Source organism: Bubalus bubalis, chromosome 19 (assembly GCF_019923935.1).
Source record: "Bubalus bubalis isolate 160015118507 breed Murrah chromosome 19, NDDB_SH_1, whole genome shotgun sequence".
NCBI classification, from domain to species: domain Eukaryota; kingdom Metazoa; phylum Chordata; class Mammalia; order Artiodactyla; family Bovidae; genus Bubalus; species Bubalus bubalis.
In genome coordinates, this window is record NC_059175.1 from 53,740,461 (window position 1) to 53,762,483 (window position 22,023).

Here is a 22,023-nt window from a genome sequence, read left to right on the forward strand (position 1 = left end):
TTAAGGGTTCTGGAGAGTGGCTCCTACTGAATAAGTTGGCTGAAGACAGTATATTTTTATTTACTGTGCCATCAAAAGGACTGAACGCTTATTTTGAGAAATGCATGTGAGCCTGAAATTAATAGTAACAATAACAGAAATGTTGCATTAAGAATTCCTGGGACATTATCCAGTTTTTACCACAACAAAATGCTTCTCACACACAAAAATGTGTCTGCATTTATAGGTAAAGTGATTGGCATTCAAAGAATAGAATACTAACACTAAGGCTGAGGGAAATTAAAAAAAAAAAAAGAATCTTGCTAATTTACTAATATAGATTTAGCTAATTTCATTATTGAGCAGAAATACTAGAATGAGTGTAGGTAAGCCACAATTGGTTACAAAACTATAATGAGTTTTCCACTCTAATTATCTGAAATTAAAGTTACAGTTTTTACACACCATCCTACTTTTCAGTTCAGTTCAGTTGAGGTCAGTCACTCAGTCGTGTCTGACTCTTGTGACCCCATGAGCTCAGCTTTCTTCACAGTCTAACTCTCACATCCATACATGACCACTGGAAAAACCACAGCCTTGACTAGATGGACCTTTGTTGGCAAAGTAATGTCTCTGCTTTTCGATATGCTATCTAGGTTGGTCATAACTAAGCATCTTTTAATTTCATGGCTGCAGTAACCACCTGCAGTGATTTTGGAGCCGCCCAAAATAAAGGCTGACACTGTTTCCACTGTTTTCCCATCTATTTCAGGAAATAGCAATTATTTAATTTGCATCAGTGTTGGAATCAAGCTTACTCTGACTGTTTTTCATGACTCTTCATCAGTATCTCTTGAGATTCCCCTGACAAAGCATGCCCTACAGATCACTAGTTGCATCCACAATAAGGTTAGATTCTGTTCCCTACAGAACAGAAAATGACAGTACACTTACCTACAAATAAGTATTTGTATGATCCCAGCTCTGTACTTTTAATCCTTACATGATAGAATAGTAATTGTACACTGGAGATACAACATATAACATTAGAGAAACATGGAGAGAGTCTGTTTCCATCCAGGAGGATTTAGTTTCCTGTGCCCAAGTATGGAGTATGGGCAAGGCTATGCCAATTCCAGAGGACAGCATGAGCAATGCAGAGGTAGGGCAGTGAGAAGTGGTGTTTGAAAACAGTCAAATGCTTAGTCATTCTTTTATTCTAGTCTTTCCTCAAGACATAATCTTCCCAGAATCCTTTCCTAAAAACTTTTTTTAAATTTTTTAATTGAAAGATAATTACTTTACAGAATTTTGTGATTTTCTGTCATACATCAACAAGAATCAGCCATATATACACTCTTGGCCCCTCCCTCCTAAACCTCCCTCCCATCTCCCTCCCCACCCCACCCTTCAGCCTGTTTCAGCTCCTGTTTGAGTTCTCTGAGTCATACAGCAAATTCCCATTGGCCATCTGTTTTACACATGGTATTAGAAATTTCTATGTTACTCGGTCCATACATCTCCCCTTCTCACTCCTCTCTTCCCACCTTGTCCATAGGTCTGTTCTTTATGCCTCTTTCTACACTGCTGCCCTGAAGATAAATTCATTAGTGCCATCTCTCAGATTTTATATATATATATATGTATGTGTGTGTGTGGGTGTGTACATAATATTTGCATTTCTCTTTCTGACTTAATTCACTCTGTATAATGGGCTGTAGTTTCATCCACCTCATTAGAACAGATTCAAATGTATTCCTTTTTATGGCTGAGTAGTATTCCATTATATATATGTACCACTGCTTCTTTATCCATTCATCTGTTGATGGACATCTAGGTTGCTTCCATGTTCTAGCTATTGTAAATAGTGCTACAGTGAACATTGGGGTACATGTGTCTTTCCTGAAAACATTTTTCTGATACAACAAAATAACATCTAGTTCTCATTCAGAAAAGGAGCAGAGAATTTTGATGCCTTTTAAGACTGCTGATACCAATGATTAAAATTAATTATATTCTTGTCTCAGATTTATAGAACAGATTTCTTTTGTCTGATCTTAAATGCAAACAAATACCTGGTTGAGAAATATAGAAATATACTAGCATATATACAATGGTTAGAAAAAAAGCATTTATACAGTGGCAGTTGTATAATGTCTGAGAAGTAATTCATAACCCTGGCTTTGTCAAGATAAGCCATTTAAACTATGTCAGTTTTACTTTGGTAATTTACAAAATTAGAATTCATACTGAATGTTCTTTTTTATTTTTAAAATGATAAAACGATCAAGTATGATCAATATCAGCTTCCACAAAAACTTCAGTTCAGTTCACTCAGTTGCCCAGTCATGTCCAACTCCTTGTGACCCCATGAATCGCAGCACGCCAGCCTCCCTGTCCATCACCAACTCCCCGAGTTCACCCAGACTCACGTCCATCAAGTCAATGGTGCCATCCAGCCATCTCATCCTGTCGTCCCCTTCTCCTCCTGCACCCAATCCCTCCCAGCATTAGAGTCTTTTCCAATTAGTCAACTCTTCGCATGAGGTGGCCAAAGTACTGGAGTTTCAGCTTTAGCATCATTCCTTCCAAAGAACACCCGGGGCTGATCTCCTTCAGAATGGACTGGTTGCATCTCATTGCAGTCCAAGGGACACTCAAGAGTCTTCTCCAACACCACAGTTCAAAAGATCAATTCTTCGGTGCTCAGCCTTCTTCACAGTCCAACTCTCACATCCATACATGACCACAGGAGAAACCATAGCCTTGACTAGACGGACCTTTGTTGGCAAAGCAATGTCTCTGCTTTTGAATATGCTATCTAGGTTGGTCATAACTTTCCTTCCAAGGAGTAAGCGTCTTTTAATTTCATGGCTGCAGTCACCATCTGCAGTGATTTTGGAGCCCCAAAAGATAAAGTCTGACACTGTTTCCATTGTTTCCCCGTCTATTAGCCATGAAGTGATGGGACCAGATGCCATGATCTTCATTTTCTGAACGTTGAGCTTTAAGCCAACTTTTCCACTCTCCACTTTCACTTTCATCAGGAGGCTTTTGAGTTCCTCTTCACTTTATGCCATAAGGGTGGTGTCATCTGCATATCTGAGATTATTGATATTTCTCCTAGAAATCTTGATTGCAGCTTGTGTTTCTTCCAGTCCAGCGTTTCTCATGATGTACTCTGCATATAAGTTAAATAAGCAGGATGACATATACAGCCTTGATGTACTCCTTTTCCTATTTGTAACCAATCTGTTTTTCCATGTCCAGTTCTAACTGTTGCTTCCTGACCTGCATACAGATTTCTCAAGCGGCAGGTCAGGTGGTCTGGTATTCCCATCTCTTTCAGAATTTTCCACAGTTTATTATGATCCACACAATCAAAGGCTTTGGCATAGTCAATAAAGCAGAAATAGATGTTTTTCTGGAACTCTCTTGCTTTTTCCATGATCCAGCAGATGTTGGCAATTTGATCTCTGGTTCCTCTGCCTTTTCTAAAACCAGCTTGAACATCAGGAAGTTCACAGTTCACATATTGCTGAAGCCTAGCTTGGAGAATTTTGAGCATTACTTTACTAGCACGTGAGATGAGTGCAATTGTGCAGTAATTTGAGCATTCTTTGGCATTCCCTTTCTTTGGGATTGTAATGAAAACTGACCTTTTCCAGTCCTGTGGCCACTGATGAGTTTTCCAAATTTACTGGCATATTGAGTGCAGCACTTTCACAGCATTGTCTTTCAGGATTTGAAATAGGTCAACTGGAATTCCATCACCTCCACTAGCTTTGTTCGTAGTGATGCTTTCTAAGGCCCACTTGACTTCACATTCCAGGATGTCTGGCTCTAGGTCAGTGATCACACCATTGTGATTATCTGGGTTGTGAAGATCTTTTTTGTACAGTTCTTCAGTTTATTCCTGCCACCTCTTCTTAATATCTTCTGCTTCTGTTAGGTCCATACCATTTCTGTCCTCTATCGAGCCCATCTTTGCATGAAATGTTCCCTTGGTATCTCTAATTTTCTTGAAGAGATCTCCAGTCTTTCCCATTCTGTTGTTTTCCTCTATTTCTTTCATTGATTGCTGAAGAAGGTTTTATTATCTCTTCTTGCTATTCTTTGGAACTCTGCATTCAGATGATTATATCTTTCCTTTTCTCCTTTGCTTTTCACTTCTCTTCTTTTCACAGCTATTTGTAAGACCTCCCCAGACAGCCATTTTGCTTTTTTGCATTTCTTTTCCATGGGGATGGTCTTGATCACTGTCTCCTGGACAATGTCATGAACCTCATTCCATAGTTCATCAGGCACTCTATCTATCACATCTAGGTCCTTAAATCTATTTCTCACTTCCACTGTATAATCATAAGGGATTTGACTTAGGTCATACCTGAATGGTCTAGTGGTTTTCCCTACTTTCTTCAATTTAAGTCTGAATTTGGCAATAAGGAGTTCATGATCTGAGCCACAGTCAGCTCCTGGTCTTGTTTTTGTTGACTCTATAGAGCTTCTCCATCTTTGGCTGCAAAGAATATAATCAATCTGATTTCAGTGTTGACCATCTGGTGATGTCCATGTGTAGAGTCTTCTCTTGTGTTGTTGGAACAGGGTGTTTGTTATGACCAGTGCATTTTCTTGGCAAAACTATATTAGTCTTTGCCCTGCTTCATTCTGTATTCCAAGGCCAAATTTGCCTGTTACTCCAGGTGTTTCTTGACTTCCTACTTTTGCATTCCAGTTCCCTATAATGAAAAGGATATCTTTTTTGGGTGTTAGCAATGCCTTTTTTTCATAATGTATTATCTTGTTAATTGCTCAGTTGTGTCTGACTCTTTCCAACAAAGGCTGAATAGATGTAACAAATGTGATAGTTTATATCATCAGTTCAGCTCAGTCACTCAGTCATGTCCAAATCTTTGTGACCCCATGAACTGCAGCATTCCAGGCTTCCCTGTCCACCACCAACTTCCGGAGTTTACTCAAACTCATGTTCATTGAGTCAGTGATGTCATCCAACCATCTCGTCTTCCGTCCTCCCCTTCTCCTCCCGCCTTCATTTTTTCCAGCATCAGGGTCTTTTCAAATGAGTCAGGACTTCAGCATCAGTCCTTCCAATGAATATTCACGATTTATTTCCTTTAGGAAGAATAGCAGCAGAGCTACAGCAATAGTTAAAATCTTAGAAACCAAATGCTAATTGAAATATATATTTTCAGAAATTTCTCAGAAGACTGCATTTAAAACTGTAGTATTTTGTAAAGATGAAAAAAAAACATGCAAAACTAAATAATTCATTGCAAAATTAAATAGTATATTTTTGAGGATAACCTTCTTAATAATTCTTGAGTACAGTGATATGATAAAATATATTTATTATTATGCTTTGCACTATCTTCTTTGTTGATATTGAGTTAAATATATAGACTTCTAACTTTGTTGTTGTTTAGTCAGTAAGTTGTATCCAACTCTTTTTTTACTCCATAGACTGTAGCCCTCCAGGCTCTTCAGTCCATATGATTCTCCAGGCAAGAATACTGGACTGGGTTGCAATTTCGTACTCTAGGATATCTTCCCAATCCAGGGATCAAACACAAGTCTCCTGTATCTCCTGCATTGGCAGGTGGATTCTTCATCACAACGCCACTTGGGAAGCCCCTTTTTCATAATAAGTCACTCTAAATAAGCAAATATTTTAATCAACATCAGGCTAACTTTAATATAATGGATCTATTTGTCTTTATAATATAAAATTGACTGATATGATACATCAGCATCCCATTATCTTTTATTTTACATTGACAAAATATCATAAGTGCCAATTCTATTAGTCATTATATTAAGCTATTCATACAATATATTAATTTTAATATTTTATAACTGTTTTCTGTATATTTAGTTTTCCATGGTGACTCCATGGTAAAGAACCTGCATGCCAATGCAGGAGACACAGGTTTGATCCTAGGGTGTTTGATCCATAGTTGTTGTACAGTCACTTAGTCATGTTCAGATCTTTGCAACCAAGCTGTGGCACACCAAGCTTCCCTGCCCTTCACTATATCCCTGAGTTTGCTCAAATTCATGTTCATTGAGTCAGTGATGCCATCCAACAATCTCATCCTCTTTCATCCCCTTCTCCTCCTGCCTTCAATCTTTCCCAGCATCAGGCTCTTTTCCAGTGAGTCAGCTCTTCTCATCAGGTGGCCAAAATACTGGAGGTTCATCTTCAGCATCAGTCCTTCCAATGAATAATCAGGGCTGATTTCCTTTAGGATTGACTGGTTGGATCACCTTGCTGTCCAAGGGACTCTCAAGAGTCTTCTCCAGAGCCGCATTTTGAAGGTATCAATTCTTCAGTGTTCAGCCTTTTTATTGTCCAGCTCTCACATCTGTACATGACTTCTGGGAAAAGCATAACTTTGACTATATGGACCTTTGTAGGCGAAGTAATGTCTCTGCTTTTTAGTATGCTGCCTAGGTTTGTCACTTCTTTTCTTCCAAGAAGCAAGTGTCTTTTAATTCCATGGTTATGTCCGTTCTAACTGTTGCTTCTTGACCTGAATACAGGTTTCTCAGGAGGCAGATAAGGTGGTCTGGTATTCCCGTCTGTTTAAGAATTTTCCACAATTTGTTGTGATCTACACAGTCAAAGGCTTTAGCTTAGTCAATAAAACAGAAGTAGGGTTTTGTTGTTGTTGTTGTTGTTTTTTGTAATTCTCTTGTTTTTTCTATGATCCAGCAGATGTTGGCAATTTGATATTTGGACCTCTGCCTTTTCTGAATCCAGCTTGTGTATCTGGAAGTTCTCAGTTCACATATTGTCGAAGCCTAGATTGGAGAATTTTGAGCATTTCTTTGCTAGCATGTGAAATGAGTGCTATTTTGCAGTAGTTTGAACATTTTTTGGCATTTCCTTCTTTGGAACTGGAATGAAAACTGACTTTTTCCAGTCCTGTGGCCAATGCTGAGTTTTCCAAATTTGCTGGCATATTAAATGCAGCACTTTGACAACATCATCATTTAAGTTTTGGAACAGGCTCAGATGAAATTTCATCACCTCCACTAGCTTTGTTCACAGTGATGCATCCTAAGGTCCATTTTTGTTTGTTTGTTTGTTTGTTTAGAATGTATGGATATTACATTTTATATCTTACTTTTTGCTATGTATATTAAGAGAAGTATCCCTGTGTTTTTTCTTCCTCCTTTAATGCTTTGACTTTTTAGATAACTTTTATATTAAAAAAAAAAAAATTCCCTAATTTCTTATCTCCCTCTCTCCTTCCTTCCTTGTTTCCTTCTTTTAATGATGAACTAAGAAACATTCCGGGAACTAAACAAATAATAGATTTTCTTTTATATACCACAGTAATGGGTTTGGTATTATTTTGTTTAATCCACTGACAGATAATACCTCTCATGAGTGGGAGTATCTGATATTGATAGTAAAACTTTACTGGCCACAGAGAACAAGTTGTAGCATATTTTATCCTTTATTTTCTGGGGAAAAGATTTATAAGATTGAAGACATTTTTTTCTTTGACTTTAAGTAAAATTATCTAGGACTGATACTTTATCTTTGAAAATTATTTTTAACCTAAAAATTTATCTTCTTTAGTTATTGTAGTAGCACTCTGATTTCCTACTTTTTTAAAAGCACCTATGTCATGTGTAATACATTCATTTTCTTAATGGATAATTAAATAATGGATATCTTAAATATCCATTTTCTTTAATATTTTATGTATATGTATTTTATCCTTTTTTCCTAATATGTTTTGTTTTTGCCTTCTCATTAATTTTTCCATTATGAATTCTATATTTTTAGCTTTGACATATAAAATAAACCAAACATTTCTTTTCTTATATCTCATAACTAATAAACCTATTGAAAAATGGTAAGACTGCACTTTAGAAATATTTTAAAATAGTAGCTCTAATATATTGATATTTATCAGGGTTTTATATGAATTCTATGCTGTTCCAATTTAAATTATTCTTTTTATTTTTCCCCAAGTATGACTTGACACTGCAGACTGCATATATTGTCCTATAAGAAGAATTTTATCCTTGTGTAAAGAACTTTATTTTCTCCAAGTTGATTTAGACTTGAAACCTTGAATGTTTTAAAGATTATCTTATTTTTTTCCAACTACTGTGCTTTTCTTAGATTAATGATGAAACCAATTGTTCATCCCTTGGACTTTGACAGCATACAGTGAGTTCTGACAACTTTCTCCCACTCCAGTTCCTGAATAACATGTAATTTCCTTGATATGACAAAGTATCATTTTAGCATTCATGTCATGCTATGGTGTTCATTTTTCATTTTTCTGTAAGTTAATGAGTTCTAACAAAGAGTGCCTTCATAAAGTTGTCTTTTGCCAAAAGTCCTGCAGCAGCATGTGGGACTAGTGACAAGCTACAGTATTAAGGAGATTGGCTTTAAATCAAGTCTCTAAAGTGTGCATGGAAATACTAAATGCATCCCTATGTGTTTTGCAGACAATCCGAGCTTGCTGAGCCATGTCACAGTGGGTATTAGAGTTCTGGATGTCAATGACAATCCACCCGAGCTTGCCAGGGAATATGATATTGTTGTCTGTGAAAATTCTAAGCCTGGTCAGGTAAGTTAATTGTTTCCTTCCTATAATTTGAATGGAAGAAAAATAAGCAGCTCTGTTTCTATTATTCTTAGGTATAATCCTCAAAAATCCCTCAGTGTTATTTTTGTGCTTAGTACAAATAATTTTATAAAGCTTTAAGTACCAAATAGATTTTTTGAGAACCATAGAAAATAAATGTTCTCTGGATCACAAATGTAATTCAACAAATGAACTCCATCATGCATGTATTTTTTATGCCAATAAAATTATACTGAATGATTTGCATACAGCCCTGCATTAAGTGAGGAGGAAACAGTGAACTTTCCTGCCCTGATGAAGCTTATAAACTAGAGTGGGGAGAAGAGAATGGCCTGGTCTATTTTGGAGGGAATGAGGGAGCAACATACAGTGGCCATTGAGTAATATTGATACAAGAAGGGGATTAGGTTTCAACATGAAGAATGTATATGTTTTGAGAAGGTAGGGAGAATGAAGAATGGACAGAAGAACTGGAACTTGGAACTTGCATCTGGATGTAGCATGGCAGCCAGATAAAGGAGCATGATGATTCCATAGGGAGACCAGTATTGTTGATGCCCATAAAACAAGTGGGCTATGGGAAGTGTGCCTCTGTCTTCTCTACTATGTAACAAATTACATAAACTTAGCAGCTTCAAACACCTATTTAGCATTCCATAGTTTCTGCAGTCAGAATTCTGCTCACAGCTTAGCTCAGTCTCTGTAGGAATATCACAAGATGTAATCAAGCTGTGTTCTTACCTGAGGCTGGGAGAACTCTTCCATGCTCACATGACTGTTGGTAGCATTCAGTTACTGTCAGCTGCAGACCTGAGAGTGTCAGTGTTCCCCAGAGTTCGGAGAGGCCACCACAGTTGGTTTTGCTTGTTTGTTTGTTGTTCATTTTGTGTCTGTTTTTCTTTTCTTTTTGTCATATAGGCTTTCCCAATATGGCCACTTCAAATAAGTAGAGAGTCATTCTGAAGAGTCTGACAGTTTCATATAATGTAATGTGGTGTTACCAGTGTGATATATCATATTTCCATATTCTGTTGGTCAAAAGCAGGAAACAAGACACACCTAGAATTCAAGAAAGGGATCACAATGAGGCATGGATTCCATAATGGACACCTTGACGTCTGTCTGTCACATGAATCAAGAGAAGTCAAAAGGGTCTAGATCTAGTTCAGTCAGATAACCCCTTTTACTGATTTGGTAAACCAGAGTAAATATATCATACAAAATTATTTTAAATCATTTTGAAACATGATAAAATTATGGTTGTGAGAAACATTGCCTTGTGTTTTTGTGTATAAGGACAATCAGGTATGGCTTGTTAAAGTAATCATTGCTTATATGTTTTTAATATCTCCAGAGGACATATTTACATATGTATAAATGCAGGACTCTTTATATAAAGCTTACATAAAGTTTTCTCATGTCCATTCCTCACAGGAAAGTGAGGAACAAAATGACTAAAAATTATATTATTTTTAGGTATTAACAGATTATCTGTTTTACTGTTAGCAATATATTAAGGTTATCACTTCTGGTGCTTAATTTTTTTTTCCACTTCACCATGTGAAAAAAAAGCAGAGTTTTGTGGTACATATATAAAATGATTTACTTACCAAATCACACTTCAATAGTACTAGAAATGGATTCACACACCCTAAAATTATTTTCTTACATATATTATACAAATACAATTGAAGAGGAAAATGTTAAATATTCAAATAGAAAATTTAGATTTAAAAAAAGTCATTTAACATGGGATTTCAATTTTTACTAGCATCAGATTAGACATAGCTGATGAGAAAATAGTGAAAGTAGAGAACTGCAAATTAGATTAGATTAAAATATTCATGTTAAAGAATGGAAAGACAAGAAGGTAAAAAGTATAAATAAGAATAAGAAAAACATAGAACATGCAGATCTAATATACAAATTAACCAATTCTCAGAAGGATATTAAAAAGGAAAACTGGGCAGAAGTAATATTTGAAGCAATCATGACTGAAAAATTTTCCATACTGTTGGCAAACATCAAATCAAGAATTCAAGAAACAGAGAAAAACAAAAAGTTGAGCAACTGTTTATAAAAATAACTTAACCTAGATAAATTGAAATAAAATTTCAAAAATAAAGTTAAACTTAAAATTTAAAATATCAAGTGAAAAGAGACATTATACTGTTAAGGAAAAATGAATGTAATGCCAGGCAGAGGTCCTAAGATGACACCAAAAGCATAATCAAAAAGTCAATAAATTTGACTTGATCAAAATTAAGCATTTCTGTTTTCTGAAAGAACATTAACAGGATGAGAAGTAAAATCATAGAGTAAAAAAAGATCTTTCCAAACCATTTATTCAATGAAGGATTAGCATGTAGAATATAAAAAGAATATTCAAAACTTTCTAAAAGACAATTTTAAAAGCTGATTATTTAATCAGGAAGATAAAATCCCTCCCTAGGGGAAGATAATTCCCAAGAGCCAGAAGATAATATCTGGCAACTATAAATTATTTTCCTACAAAAAATATTCCTCAAAAATAAAGATAACAAAAGTTCATATTTAGACCAAAAAAAAAAAAAAGAGAGAGAGAGAGAGAAAGAAAGTTTCTTACCATAATAAGCATACTAATGATTTTTTTTGGGGGGGGGGGAAGGGCAGGTAATCAAATTGGCAGTTTGAAGTAGCAAAAATTCTTAAAGACCAAATCAATCTGTAATTATATTGGTAACATTAAATTATTGATAAGTGAATAGCCCCTGTAAAACTCTTTACATTTGGGGTAATTGATAAACTACTAAATTATAATAGATTGTAGAAAACCTATAACTTTAGTTTAAGTGACAAAATAGTAAAAGTCTGTGTAACTAACATAATAGAAATTATAATTTAAAATATTCCTAAATAAAGTGATCTTAAAGTTTTATTTTTGACCTTTATAACATTAATTAAAATTTAAGGACTAAAGAGCCTCTTTATAAAAGTGAAGAGGAGAGTGAAAAAGTTGACTTAAAACTCAGCTTTCAGAAAACTAAGATCATGGCATTGGGTCTCATCACTTCATGTCAAATAGATGGGGAAAAAATGGACTTTATTTTTTTGGGCTCCAAAAATCACTGCAGATGACTGCAGTGAAATTAAAAGTGACTTTTAATTTCTGCAACCATGAAAAGCAGAGACATTACTTTGCTAATAAATGTCCATCTAGTCAAAGCTATGGTTTTACCAGTAGTCATGTATGGATGTGAAAGTTGGACTATAAAGAAAGCTGAGCACTGAAGAATTGATGTTTTTGAACTGTGCTGTTGGAGAAGACTATTGTGAGTCCTTTGGACAGCATGAAGATCCAACCAGTCCATCCTAAAGGAAATCAGTCCTGAATATTCATTGGAAGGACTGATGTTAAAGCTGAAACTCCAATACTTTGGCCACATGATGCAAAGAACTGACTTATTGGAAAAGACCCTGATGCTTGGAAAGATTGAAGGTGGGAGGAGAAGGGGATGACAGAGGATGAGATGGTTGGATGACATCACCCACTAAATGGACATGAGTTTGAGTAAGCTTTGGGTGTTGGTGATGGACAAGGAAGCCTGGCGTGCTACAGTCCATGGGGTGGCAAAGAGTCGGACATGACTGAGCAACTGAAATGAACTGATATTAATTAAAATATTCATTGATTTAAATAATTTACACAGTGACAATACTGTTGCATGTGGCTTTATTTTGATTTCTTTATATTTTACACTACAAAGATACAGGGAAATTATTTTTATATAGGATCTATTTTAAGGGATTATAGAAGGGCATATTAAAAACTAAGATGTAATCCTAATAAAATATATAACCAATTTAATATTTCCAAAACAACCCAGAAAATTCTGTGAAATTTTTAAAGCTTTAAATTTTTAAAGCTAAAGTTACAAATTTTCATATTTGCCCTTAAGATATAGTTTTGTCTTTTAACACAAGATAGCAAAATAAAAGGGAAAGGTTTAGTACATAAAATTATAATAGCTAGGTAGAATCATGGTAATTAAAAAATAATAAATAAGACAATAAATATAGAATGAGTTCAGTTCAGTTTAGTCCCTCAGTCATGTCTGACTTTGTGTGACCCCATGGACTGCAGCACACCAGGCCTCTCTGTCCATCACCAACTCCTGGGGTTTACTCAAATTCATGTCCATTGAGTCAGTGATGGCATCCAATCATCTTATTCTCTGTTATCCACTTCTCCTACCTTCAATCTTTCCAAGCATCAGGGTCTTTTTCAATGAGAGTTCTTCGCATCAGGCAGCCAGGGTTTTGGAGTTTCAGCTTCAGCATCAGTCCTTCTAATTAATATTCAGGACTGATTTTCTTTAGGATGGACTGGTTGTATCTCCTTGCAATCCAAGGGACTCTCAAGAGTCTTCTCCAACACCACAGTTCAAAGGCATCAATACTTTGTCTCTCAGCTTTCTTTATAGTCCAACTCTCACATTCATACATGACTACTGGTAAAACCATAGCTTTGACTAGACGGACCTTTGTTTGCAAAGTAATGTCTCTGCTTTTTAATATGCTGTTTAGTTTGGTCATAACTTTTCTTTCAAGGAGCAAGTGTCTTTTAATTTCATGGGTTCAATCACCATCTGCAGTGATTTTTTGAGACCCCAAAAATAAAGTTTGTCACTATTTCCACTGTTTCCCTATCTATTTGCCATGGATGATGGGACCAGATGCTATGATCTTAGTTTTCTGAATGTTGAGTTTTAAGCGAACTTTTTCACTCACCTCTTTCACTTTCATCAAGAGACTTTTCAGTTCTTCTTTGCTTTCTGCCGTAAGGTTGGTGTCATCTGCATATCTGAGATTATTGATATTTCTCCTGGCAATCTTGATTCCAGCTTGTGCTTCATCCAGCCCAGCATTTCTCATGATGTAGAAAAATAAAAATTAAATAAAATAATGTAAACTTAAAGAAGTATATGTCAGCATTTATATTAAAATGACATAACCACAATACTTTAAAAATATCTATTCTCATAATAGGTAAGAAAAAATGTCAATTTAACGTTGTTTATAAGAGATCCATAATCAATATAATAAAAAGCTTGAAAGAAAAATCTTGGAATTACTTGCATAATTGCCACATACATACTCACCAACTACACACACACATACAAAGATACAAATTATCCAAGGAAATATTTGTAATATACAGAAGCACACTTATTGATATAAAAAGGGTCACTGCAATAGACAGAAACAATTTAAATTTTATATATTTATCAAAATTTCTTCAAAAGAAATAAAGTAAAAATGGATAGTAAAATAAAGAAAAATATACAAGCCCATTATCATATTGTGAGTTTTAGTATGCTTTTGCAAGAAATTGATAGAATTATAACATAAAATGTTAGTAAATAAGCTAAAAATTTGAGCACCACAATTAACCAAGCATTACTGTTTAACACATACAGAATATTGCAGTGAACAAATTTAAATTACATTGGTTAAAATTTTACATAAATATTGACCAAATTTCTTCCATATTCAGCAGCACAAAGCAAGTTTTAGTAATTGTCAATATTTGACTTCATTTTATTACAATAAAATAATGTTAGATACTAATTCAAAAATATTACTAGAAAAACTCCACCAAAATTTAAGTCATTTCTAAATAAACATGAGCCAATAAAGTAATAAAAATTGAAAATATTTCCATGGAATTATAATCAAAATATACTGTATCAAAAAGGAAAAAAATAAAGGCAATCAGTTTTTTACTCATTTTATAGTGACGACAAAAGTTTGAAATCAAAACTTGGAAGGATATAATTTGAATTATATTCCCTTTCATGAACATAGAAGTATCATAAACAAAATATTGTCAAAGAGAATCCAGAAAAAGTAATACTTTAAATTGGAAAGGAGAAAAATTAAAACTCATTTTGATAGATGAAACAAAATATTTTGATAAAGTTAAATACTCATTATTAATAACAGTGTTACTAATAATAGTGGTGATACCACTACATTGCTATTGTTTGTGACCCCATGAACTGTAGCCCACCAGGCTCCTCTGTCCATGGGATTTCCTAGGCAAGATTACTGGAGTGTGTAGCCATTTCCTTCTCCAGGGGATCTTCCCAACCTGGGGACTGAACCTGTGTCTCATGTCTCCTGCATTGGCAGTCATGTTCTCTACCTCTAGTGCCACCTGGGAAGCCTTTTTTTAAATATAACTGTTATTATTTTTGAGAAGTAATTGCTAGACTTGAAACCCCAAAGTTCTAATATATATTTTTAATATAAATTTATTTATTTTAATTGGAGGCTAATTACTTTACAATATTATAGTGGTTTTGCCATACATTGAATCCGTCATGAGAGTACATGTGTTCCCCATCCTGAACCACCCTCCTACCTCCCTCCCCATACCATCCCTCTGGGTCATCCCAGTGCACCAGCCCCGAGCACCCTGTCTCATGCATGGAACCTGGACAGGTGATTCATTTCACATATGGTAATATACATGTTTCAATGCCATTCTCCCAAATCATCCCACCCTCTCCCTCTTCCACAGAGTCCAAACGACTGTTTTCTACATCTGTGTCACTTTTGCTGTCTTGCATACAGGGTTATCGTTACCATCTTTCTAGATTCCATATATATGCGTTAGTATACTGTAGTGGTGGAGAAGGCAATGGCACTCCACTCCAGTACTCTTACCTGGAAAATCCCATGGATGGAGGAGCCTGGTAGGCTGCAGTCCATGGGGTCGCTAGGAGTCGGACATGACTGAGCGACTTCACTTTATTTTTCCACTTTCATGCATTGGAGAAGGAAATGGCAACCCACTCCAGTGTTCTTGCCTGGAGAATCCCAGGGACGGGGGAGCCTGGTGAGCTGCCGTCTATGGGGTCGCACAGAGTCGGACACGACTGAAGCGACTAAGCAGCAGCATACTGTACTGGTAGGAATGATGCTAAAGCTGAAACTCCAGTACTTTGGCCACCTCAGGCGAAGAGTTGACTCATTGGGAAAGACTCTGATGCTGGGAGGGATTGGGAGCAGAAGGAAAAGGGGATGACAGAGGATGAGATGGCTGGATAGCATCACCGACTCGATGGACATGAGTTTGGGTGAACTCTGGGAGTTGGTGTTGGACAGGGAGGCCTGGTGTGCTGTGATTCATGGTGTAGCAAAGAGTTGGACACAACTGAGCAACTGAACTGAACTGAACTGAACTGATACTGTATTGGTGTTTTTCTTTCTGGCTTACTTCACTCTGTGTAATAGGCTCCAGTTTCATCCACCTCATTAGAACTGATTCAAATGTATTCTTTTAATGGCTGAATAATATTCCATTGTGTATATGTGCCACATCTTTCTTATCAATTTGTCTGCTGATGGACATCTAGGTTGCTTCCATGCCCTGGCTATTATAAACAACGCTGCAATGATCATTGGGGTATATGTGTCTCTTTCAATTCTGGTTTCCTTGGTGTGTAGTCCCAGTAGTGGGATTTCTGGGTAATAAGGCAGTTCTATTTCCAGTTTTTTTAAGGAAACTCCACACTGTTCTCCATAGTGGCTGTACTAGTTTGCATTCCCACCAACAGTGTAAGAGGGTTCCCTTTTCTCCACACCCTCTCCAGCATTTATTACTTGTAGACTTTTGGATAGCAGCCATTCTAACTGGCGTGAAATGGCACCTCATTGTGGTTTTGATTTGCATTTCTCTGATAATGAGTGATGTTAAGCATCTTTTCATGTGTTTGTTAGCCATCTGTATGTCTTTTTTTGAGAAATGTCTGTTTAGTTCTTTTGGCCCATTTTTTGATTGGGTCATTTATTTTTCTGGAATTGAGCTGCAGGAGTTGCTCATATATTTTTGAGATTAATTCTTTGTCAGTTGCTTCATTTACTATTATTTTCTCCCATTCTGAAGGCTGTCTTTTCACCTTGCTTATAGTTTCCTTTGTTATGCAGAAGCTTTTAATTTTAATTAGGTCCCATTTGTTTAGTTTTGCTTTTATTTCCAATATTCTGGGAGGTGGGTCATAGAGGATCCTGTTGTCATTTATGTCAGAGGGTGTTTTGCCTATGTTTTCCTCTAGGAGTTTTATAGTTTCTGGTCTTATGTTTAGATCTTTAATTGAGTTTGAGTTTATTTTTGTATATAGTGTTAGAAAGTGTTCTAGTTTCATTCTTTTACAAGTGGTTGACCAGTTTTCCCAGCACCATTTGTTAAAGAGATTGTCTTTTCTCCATTGTATATTCTTGCCTCCTTTGTTGAAGATAAGGTGTCCATAGGTGTGTGGATTTATCTCTGGGCTTTCTACTTTGTTCCACTGATCTATACTTCTGTCTTTGTGCCAGTACCATACTGTCTTGATGACTGTGGTTTTGTAGTAGAGCTTGAATTCCACCAGGTTGATTCCTCCAGTTCCATTCTTCTTTCTCAAGATTAATTTGGCTATTTGAGGTTTTTTGTATTTCCATTCAAATTGTGAGATTATTTGTTCTAGTTCTGTGAAAAATACCATTGGTAGCTTGATAAGGATTGCATTGCATCTATAGATTGCTTTGGGTAGTATACCCATTTTCACTATATTGATTCTTCCAAACCATGAACATGGTATATTTCTTCATCTATTTGTGTCCTCTTTGATTTATTGCATCATTGTTTTATAGTTTTCTATATATAGGTCTTTTTTCTTTAGGTAGATATATTCCTAAGTATTTTATTCTTTTCATTGCAGTGGTGAATGGAATTGTTTCCCTAATTTCTCTTTCTGTTTTCTCATTGTTAGTGTATAGGAATGCAAGAGATTTCTTTGTTAATTTTATATCCTGCAAATATTATATTCATTGATTTTACTATATTCATTGATTAGCTCTAGTAATTTTCTGGTGGAATCTTTAGGGTTTTCTATGTAGAGTATCATATCATCTGTAAACCGTGAGAGTTTTACTTCTTTTCCAATCTGAATTCCATTTATTTCTTTTGCTGACTGATTGTTGTGGCCAAAACTTCCAAAACTATGTTGAATAGTAGTGGTGAGAATGGGCACCCTTGTCTTGCTCCTGACTTTAGGGGAAATGCTTTCAATTTTTCACCATTGAGGATAATGTTCTAATATATTTAAATTAAATTATGTGATTACTTTGCATTCTTTAAGCACTATATTCACATTTAATATAATTGCTGTCTTTAGTATCACAGTATCACATGATTTTAGTTGTCACTATAAGGAAAATATTCTTAATTGTATCTGAGCTTTTTCCAATTCTTTTACCAAAATGAATTTAGACTTTTCATTGAGGGGATAAAAACATCATGTTTATGTATTGTTTGTTACACCTGTATTTAAACAAATCATTACCCATTCAGTTCTATGAGCAACCCATTATAGAGAAAAATGGTCTTAATCTGTTACTTAATTTTACAGATTTTGGTTCACTTAATCTTGGTGTTATAGCATTTCTGGAGAAACTGTATATTTTGAGGCAGAGTTGGAATAGGAAACTATTCAAATAATGATTTGTGAAATAGGTTTTCCTAAGCGTATTTGTATTGCAACAGTTCCTCTTTCTATGACAATTACTTTTAGAATTGCAGACACTTCTATTATGGATGTTGTGCATTTAAATATAGCAGCATGTGGCTATGACAGAGACTGGTCTTTTCTGAAAGCAGAGGTTCAAACCACATGTAATAGTAGAGTTCTGGTTGGTTTAGGTATCAATATAAACTTCAACAATATATTTCTCTGAGTTAATATATTTTCCAACTCTGGAAAAAATCTTTTGCATATGTTTTTATGAAAAAATTTTAAAAGAAAATCATGCATGCATGAAATTTTAAATCACTTCTCGAAGTAGAGTGAATTCAAAATACTTAAGATGTGCCAATAACTAGGAAGTTTGAAAAATAGCAAAGGGAATTCTTTCTGTCTTATTCATATTGAATTTTTCCTCTGTATTTTTTATAAGTAAACTTAGAAAACATAACATATAAAATAAAATATTTCACTACATAACACCAACCTCTGCCCACAAAATATCCATTTATTAATAGTATAGATCAGATCATATCAGATCAGTCGCTCAGTCGTGTCTGACTCTTTGCGACCCCATGAATCGCAGCATACCAGGCCTCCCTGTCCATCACCAACTCCCGGAGTTCACTCAGACTCACGTCCATCGAGTCAGTGATGCCATCCAGCCATCTCATCCTCTGTCGTCCCCTTCTCCTCTTGCCCCCAATCCCTCCCAGCATCAGAGTCTTTTCCAATGAGTCAACTCTTTGCATGAGGTAGCCAAAGTCCTGGAGTTTCAGCTTTAGCATCATTCCTTCTAAGGAAATCCCAGGGCCGATCTCCTTCAGAATGGACTGGTTGGATCTCCTTGCAGTCCAAGAGACTCTCAAGAGTGTTCTCCAACACCAGGGTTCAAAAGCATCAATTCTTCAGCTACTTGCCAAAGTTAAACTTCAACTAAGTAACAAAAGTTGGTATTATTTTCAATGATCATTTAAGATCATATTGTAGAGCAAACTCAATTAATTTTAAAGAAGATGCAATGCATTCCATAGAATTTTTTCTTCATTTTAATTTAAGTCTTAGATGGAGTTAGCACATTTCCCAAATAGAAAACTATGTTATTCATATACATTTCTGACACTATTTTTCCTAATAAAATACTCTATAAGTAATGGATTTAATATGTTTTAAACATATTTAAACAAGTGTTTGTTGCTCAGTCATATCCACCTCTTTGCGACCCCATGGACCATCGCCCATCAGGCTCCTCTGTCCATGGAATTCTTCAGGAAAGAATACTGGAGTGGTTAGCCATTTCCTTCTCCAGGGATTGAACCTAGGTCTACTTGCATTGCAGGCAGAATTTTTGCCATCTGAACCACTAGAGAAGCCCAAACAAGGGGATACATTTATTTAATTAAAGAAATATAAAATTGGTTTTAATTAATTTCTACCAAAAGTGTATCCTTATTCATGGGCATTATCAAAAAATTCTAGTCAGTATTTATAAATACAACTCATCAATTTGAGTTTTTCTCCTTTTGTTAGCATAAATCTCAGGTCTTTCAAAGTAATTAAAGACTTTTACACACTTAATACATAATGTGCAAGTGATAAAAAACATTTGAGTTCAGTTAGAAGGTATGCTATGCTATGCTAAATCACTTCAGTCGTGTCCAACTCTGTGTGACCCCATAGATGGCAGCCTATCAGGCTCCCCTGTCCCTGGGATTCTCCAGGCAAGAACACTGGAGTGGGTTGCCATTTCCTTCTCCAATGCATGAAAGTGGAAAGTGAAAAGTGAAAGTGAAGTCACTCAGTCGTGTCCGACTCTTAGCGACCCCATGGACTGCAGCCTACCAGGCTCCTTCATCCATGGGATTTTCCGGGCAGGAGTACTGGAGTGGGGTGCCATTGCCTTCTCCGTTAGAAGGTATGAGAGTCAGAAAATAAAGTTTTATGGATCATACATCACCAACCAGTTGCACAAACAGAGAGCACAAAAACTAAACAGAGTAGATAAATCAGTAAGTCTGAGAAAAGTGTAGAAAATATTGATAAAAGTGACATAGCAACTATCTAGATATCTGCCAGAAGCGTAAATCTCCTAAAAATCAGACACATGTTTAAATTTCAAGTATGTTTTCTAAAAAATATCTAAGGAAACAAATGAATATCCCATTTCCTATTGACAGGGGAAAAGTTAATAATAAAATAACCAATAGAGAAATTAAATATGCCTTCTCTCATCAAGAGAATATCTAGGAGTGGTAGATTAAAAAAAGACCAACATACTAGGTTTTTGGAAGCATCTTTCAAAAGTATTATGGAAAAATATTTAAGTACAGACGCATGTCCAACAATTCTACAGAAGTTCAAGATGTATGGTTCACTCTTAAACAAAATATGTGAACCAAATTATCATTTACTATGTAGATGAGACCTTGATCCCTTTCTGAGGAAAACAGATGTGCTCTATGTGAACTTTCTGGTAAATTGAGATTTGAAATTACCTGCAAGAAAATGGGAAGATTTATATTTTAAAGTTAATAGAAAAAAAAGTGTAAATATAATAGAATATGAATTATACCAATGTTTAACAAATTGAATAGGGTCATGTTTGTAAAAATATTAAGAAAATTTAAAATAAATTATAAATTAACTTTGAAAGGAGAAAATTGTTTCAAAGAAGTGATAGCAATAAGCATATAATAGTTCAGTTAATTTAAGTTAATTGTTCTTTACCAACCCCTTCCAAAAATGCTAAGATAAGAGATAAACTTGCAAGTATGTCAGCATATTATGAGGTATCACTGAGAAAATAATATTGCCCATTTGAGAATCACAATGGATGAAAAATAGGGGTGGGAAAATATTTATTTCTTCCCTCAAAAAATTTACACAGCTGTCCACAGAAATTTATACAATTTCTGTGGGAAACTGGTTCCAACATCCCCCTTCTGTCCCTGGGATACCAAAATCCATAAATGCTCAAATCCTTTATATCAGTGGTGTAGTATTTGCATATAAACTTCACACATCCTTCTATATATTTTAAAATCATCTCTGGTAATTACAAATATGATACAATGTAAATATCATGTAAATAGTTGTAATTACAACATAAAGACCATCTAAATAGTTGCCACTGCATGGCAGTTTCAAGTTTCACTTTTTGGAAGTTTCTGAATTTTTAAGAAACATTTTTGATCCATGGTGGTTGAGTCCACAGACTCAGAACCATGGATATGAAGGGTTGACTGTATTTGTTTTACTTATCCCTGAAAATGTGATATTTTATTCCCATCTGATACTAAGTAACTAATGTGTAGAAACTGCAATTGTGTTTTTAGAATCTGCACATTCTAAATTAAACTTGACTACACTAAAGTCTTTAACTGTGTGGATAACAACAGACTGTGAAAAATTCTTAAAGAGATGGAAATACCAGACCGCCTGACCTGCCTCCTGAGAAACCTGTATGCCAGTCAAGAAGAAACAGTTAGAACTGGACATGGGAAAAAAAAAAAAAAAAAAGAACTGGACATGGAACAATGGACTGGTTCCAAATTGGAAAAGAAGTACATCAAGGCTGTATATTGTCACCCTGCTTATTTAACCTATACACAGAATATAACATGTGAAATGCTGGACTGGATGAAGCACAAACAGGAAGTAAGCTTGCCAGGAGAAATACCAGTAAATTCAGACATGCAGATGCTACCACTCTAATGGCAGAAAGCAAAGAGGGAATAGTCTCTTAATGAGGGCGAAAGAAAAGAGTGAAAAAGCTGACTTAAAACTCAACATTCAAAAAACTAACATCATGGTATTCGGTCCTATCACTTTAAGGCAAATAGATTGGGAAACAATGGAAA

At 35.4% G+C, this 22,023-nt stretch overlaps 1 protein-coding gene across 6 annotated transcripts in view; it reads left to right on the forward strand.

Moving 5' to 3' along the window:
- Positions 1–22,023, forward strand: part of CDH18 (cadherin 18) — a 1,275,757-nt gene that overhangs the window by 1,210,625 nt on the left and 43,109 nt on the right. For all 6 annotated transcript variants that reach the window (XM_044932378.2, XM_025270679.3, XM_025270680.3 and 3 more), the window contains one exon: positions 8,476–8,597. In XM_044932378.2, the coding sequence (XP_044788313.1) occupies positions 8,476–8,597 (122 nt within the window). The remainder of the gene's footprint in view (positions 1–8,475; positions 8,598–22,023) is intronic.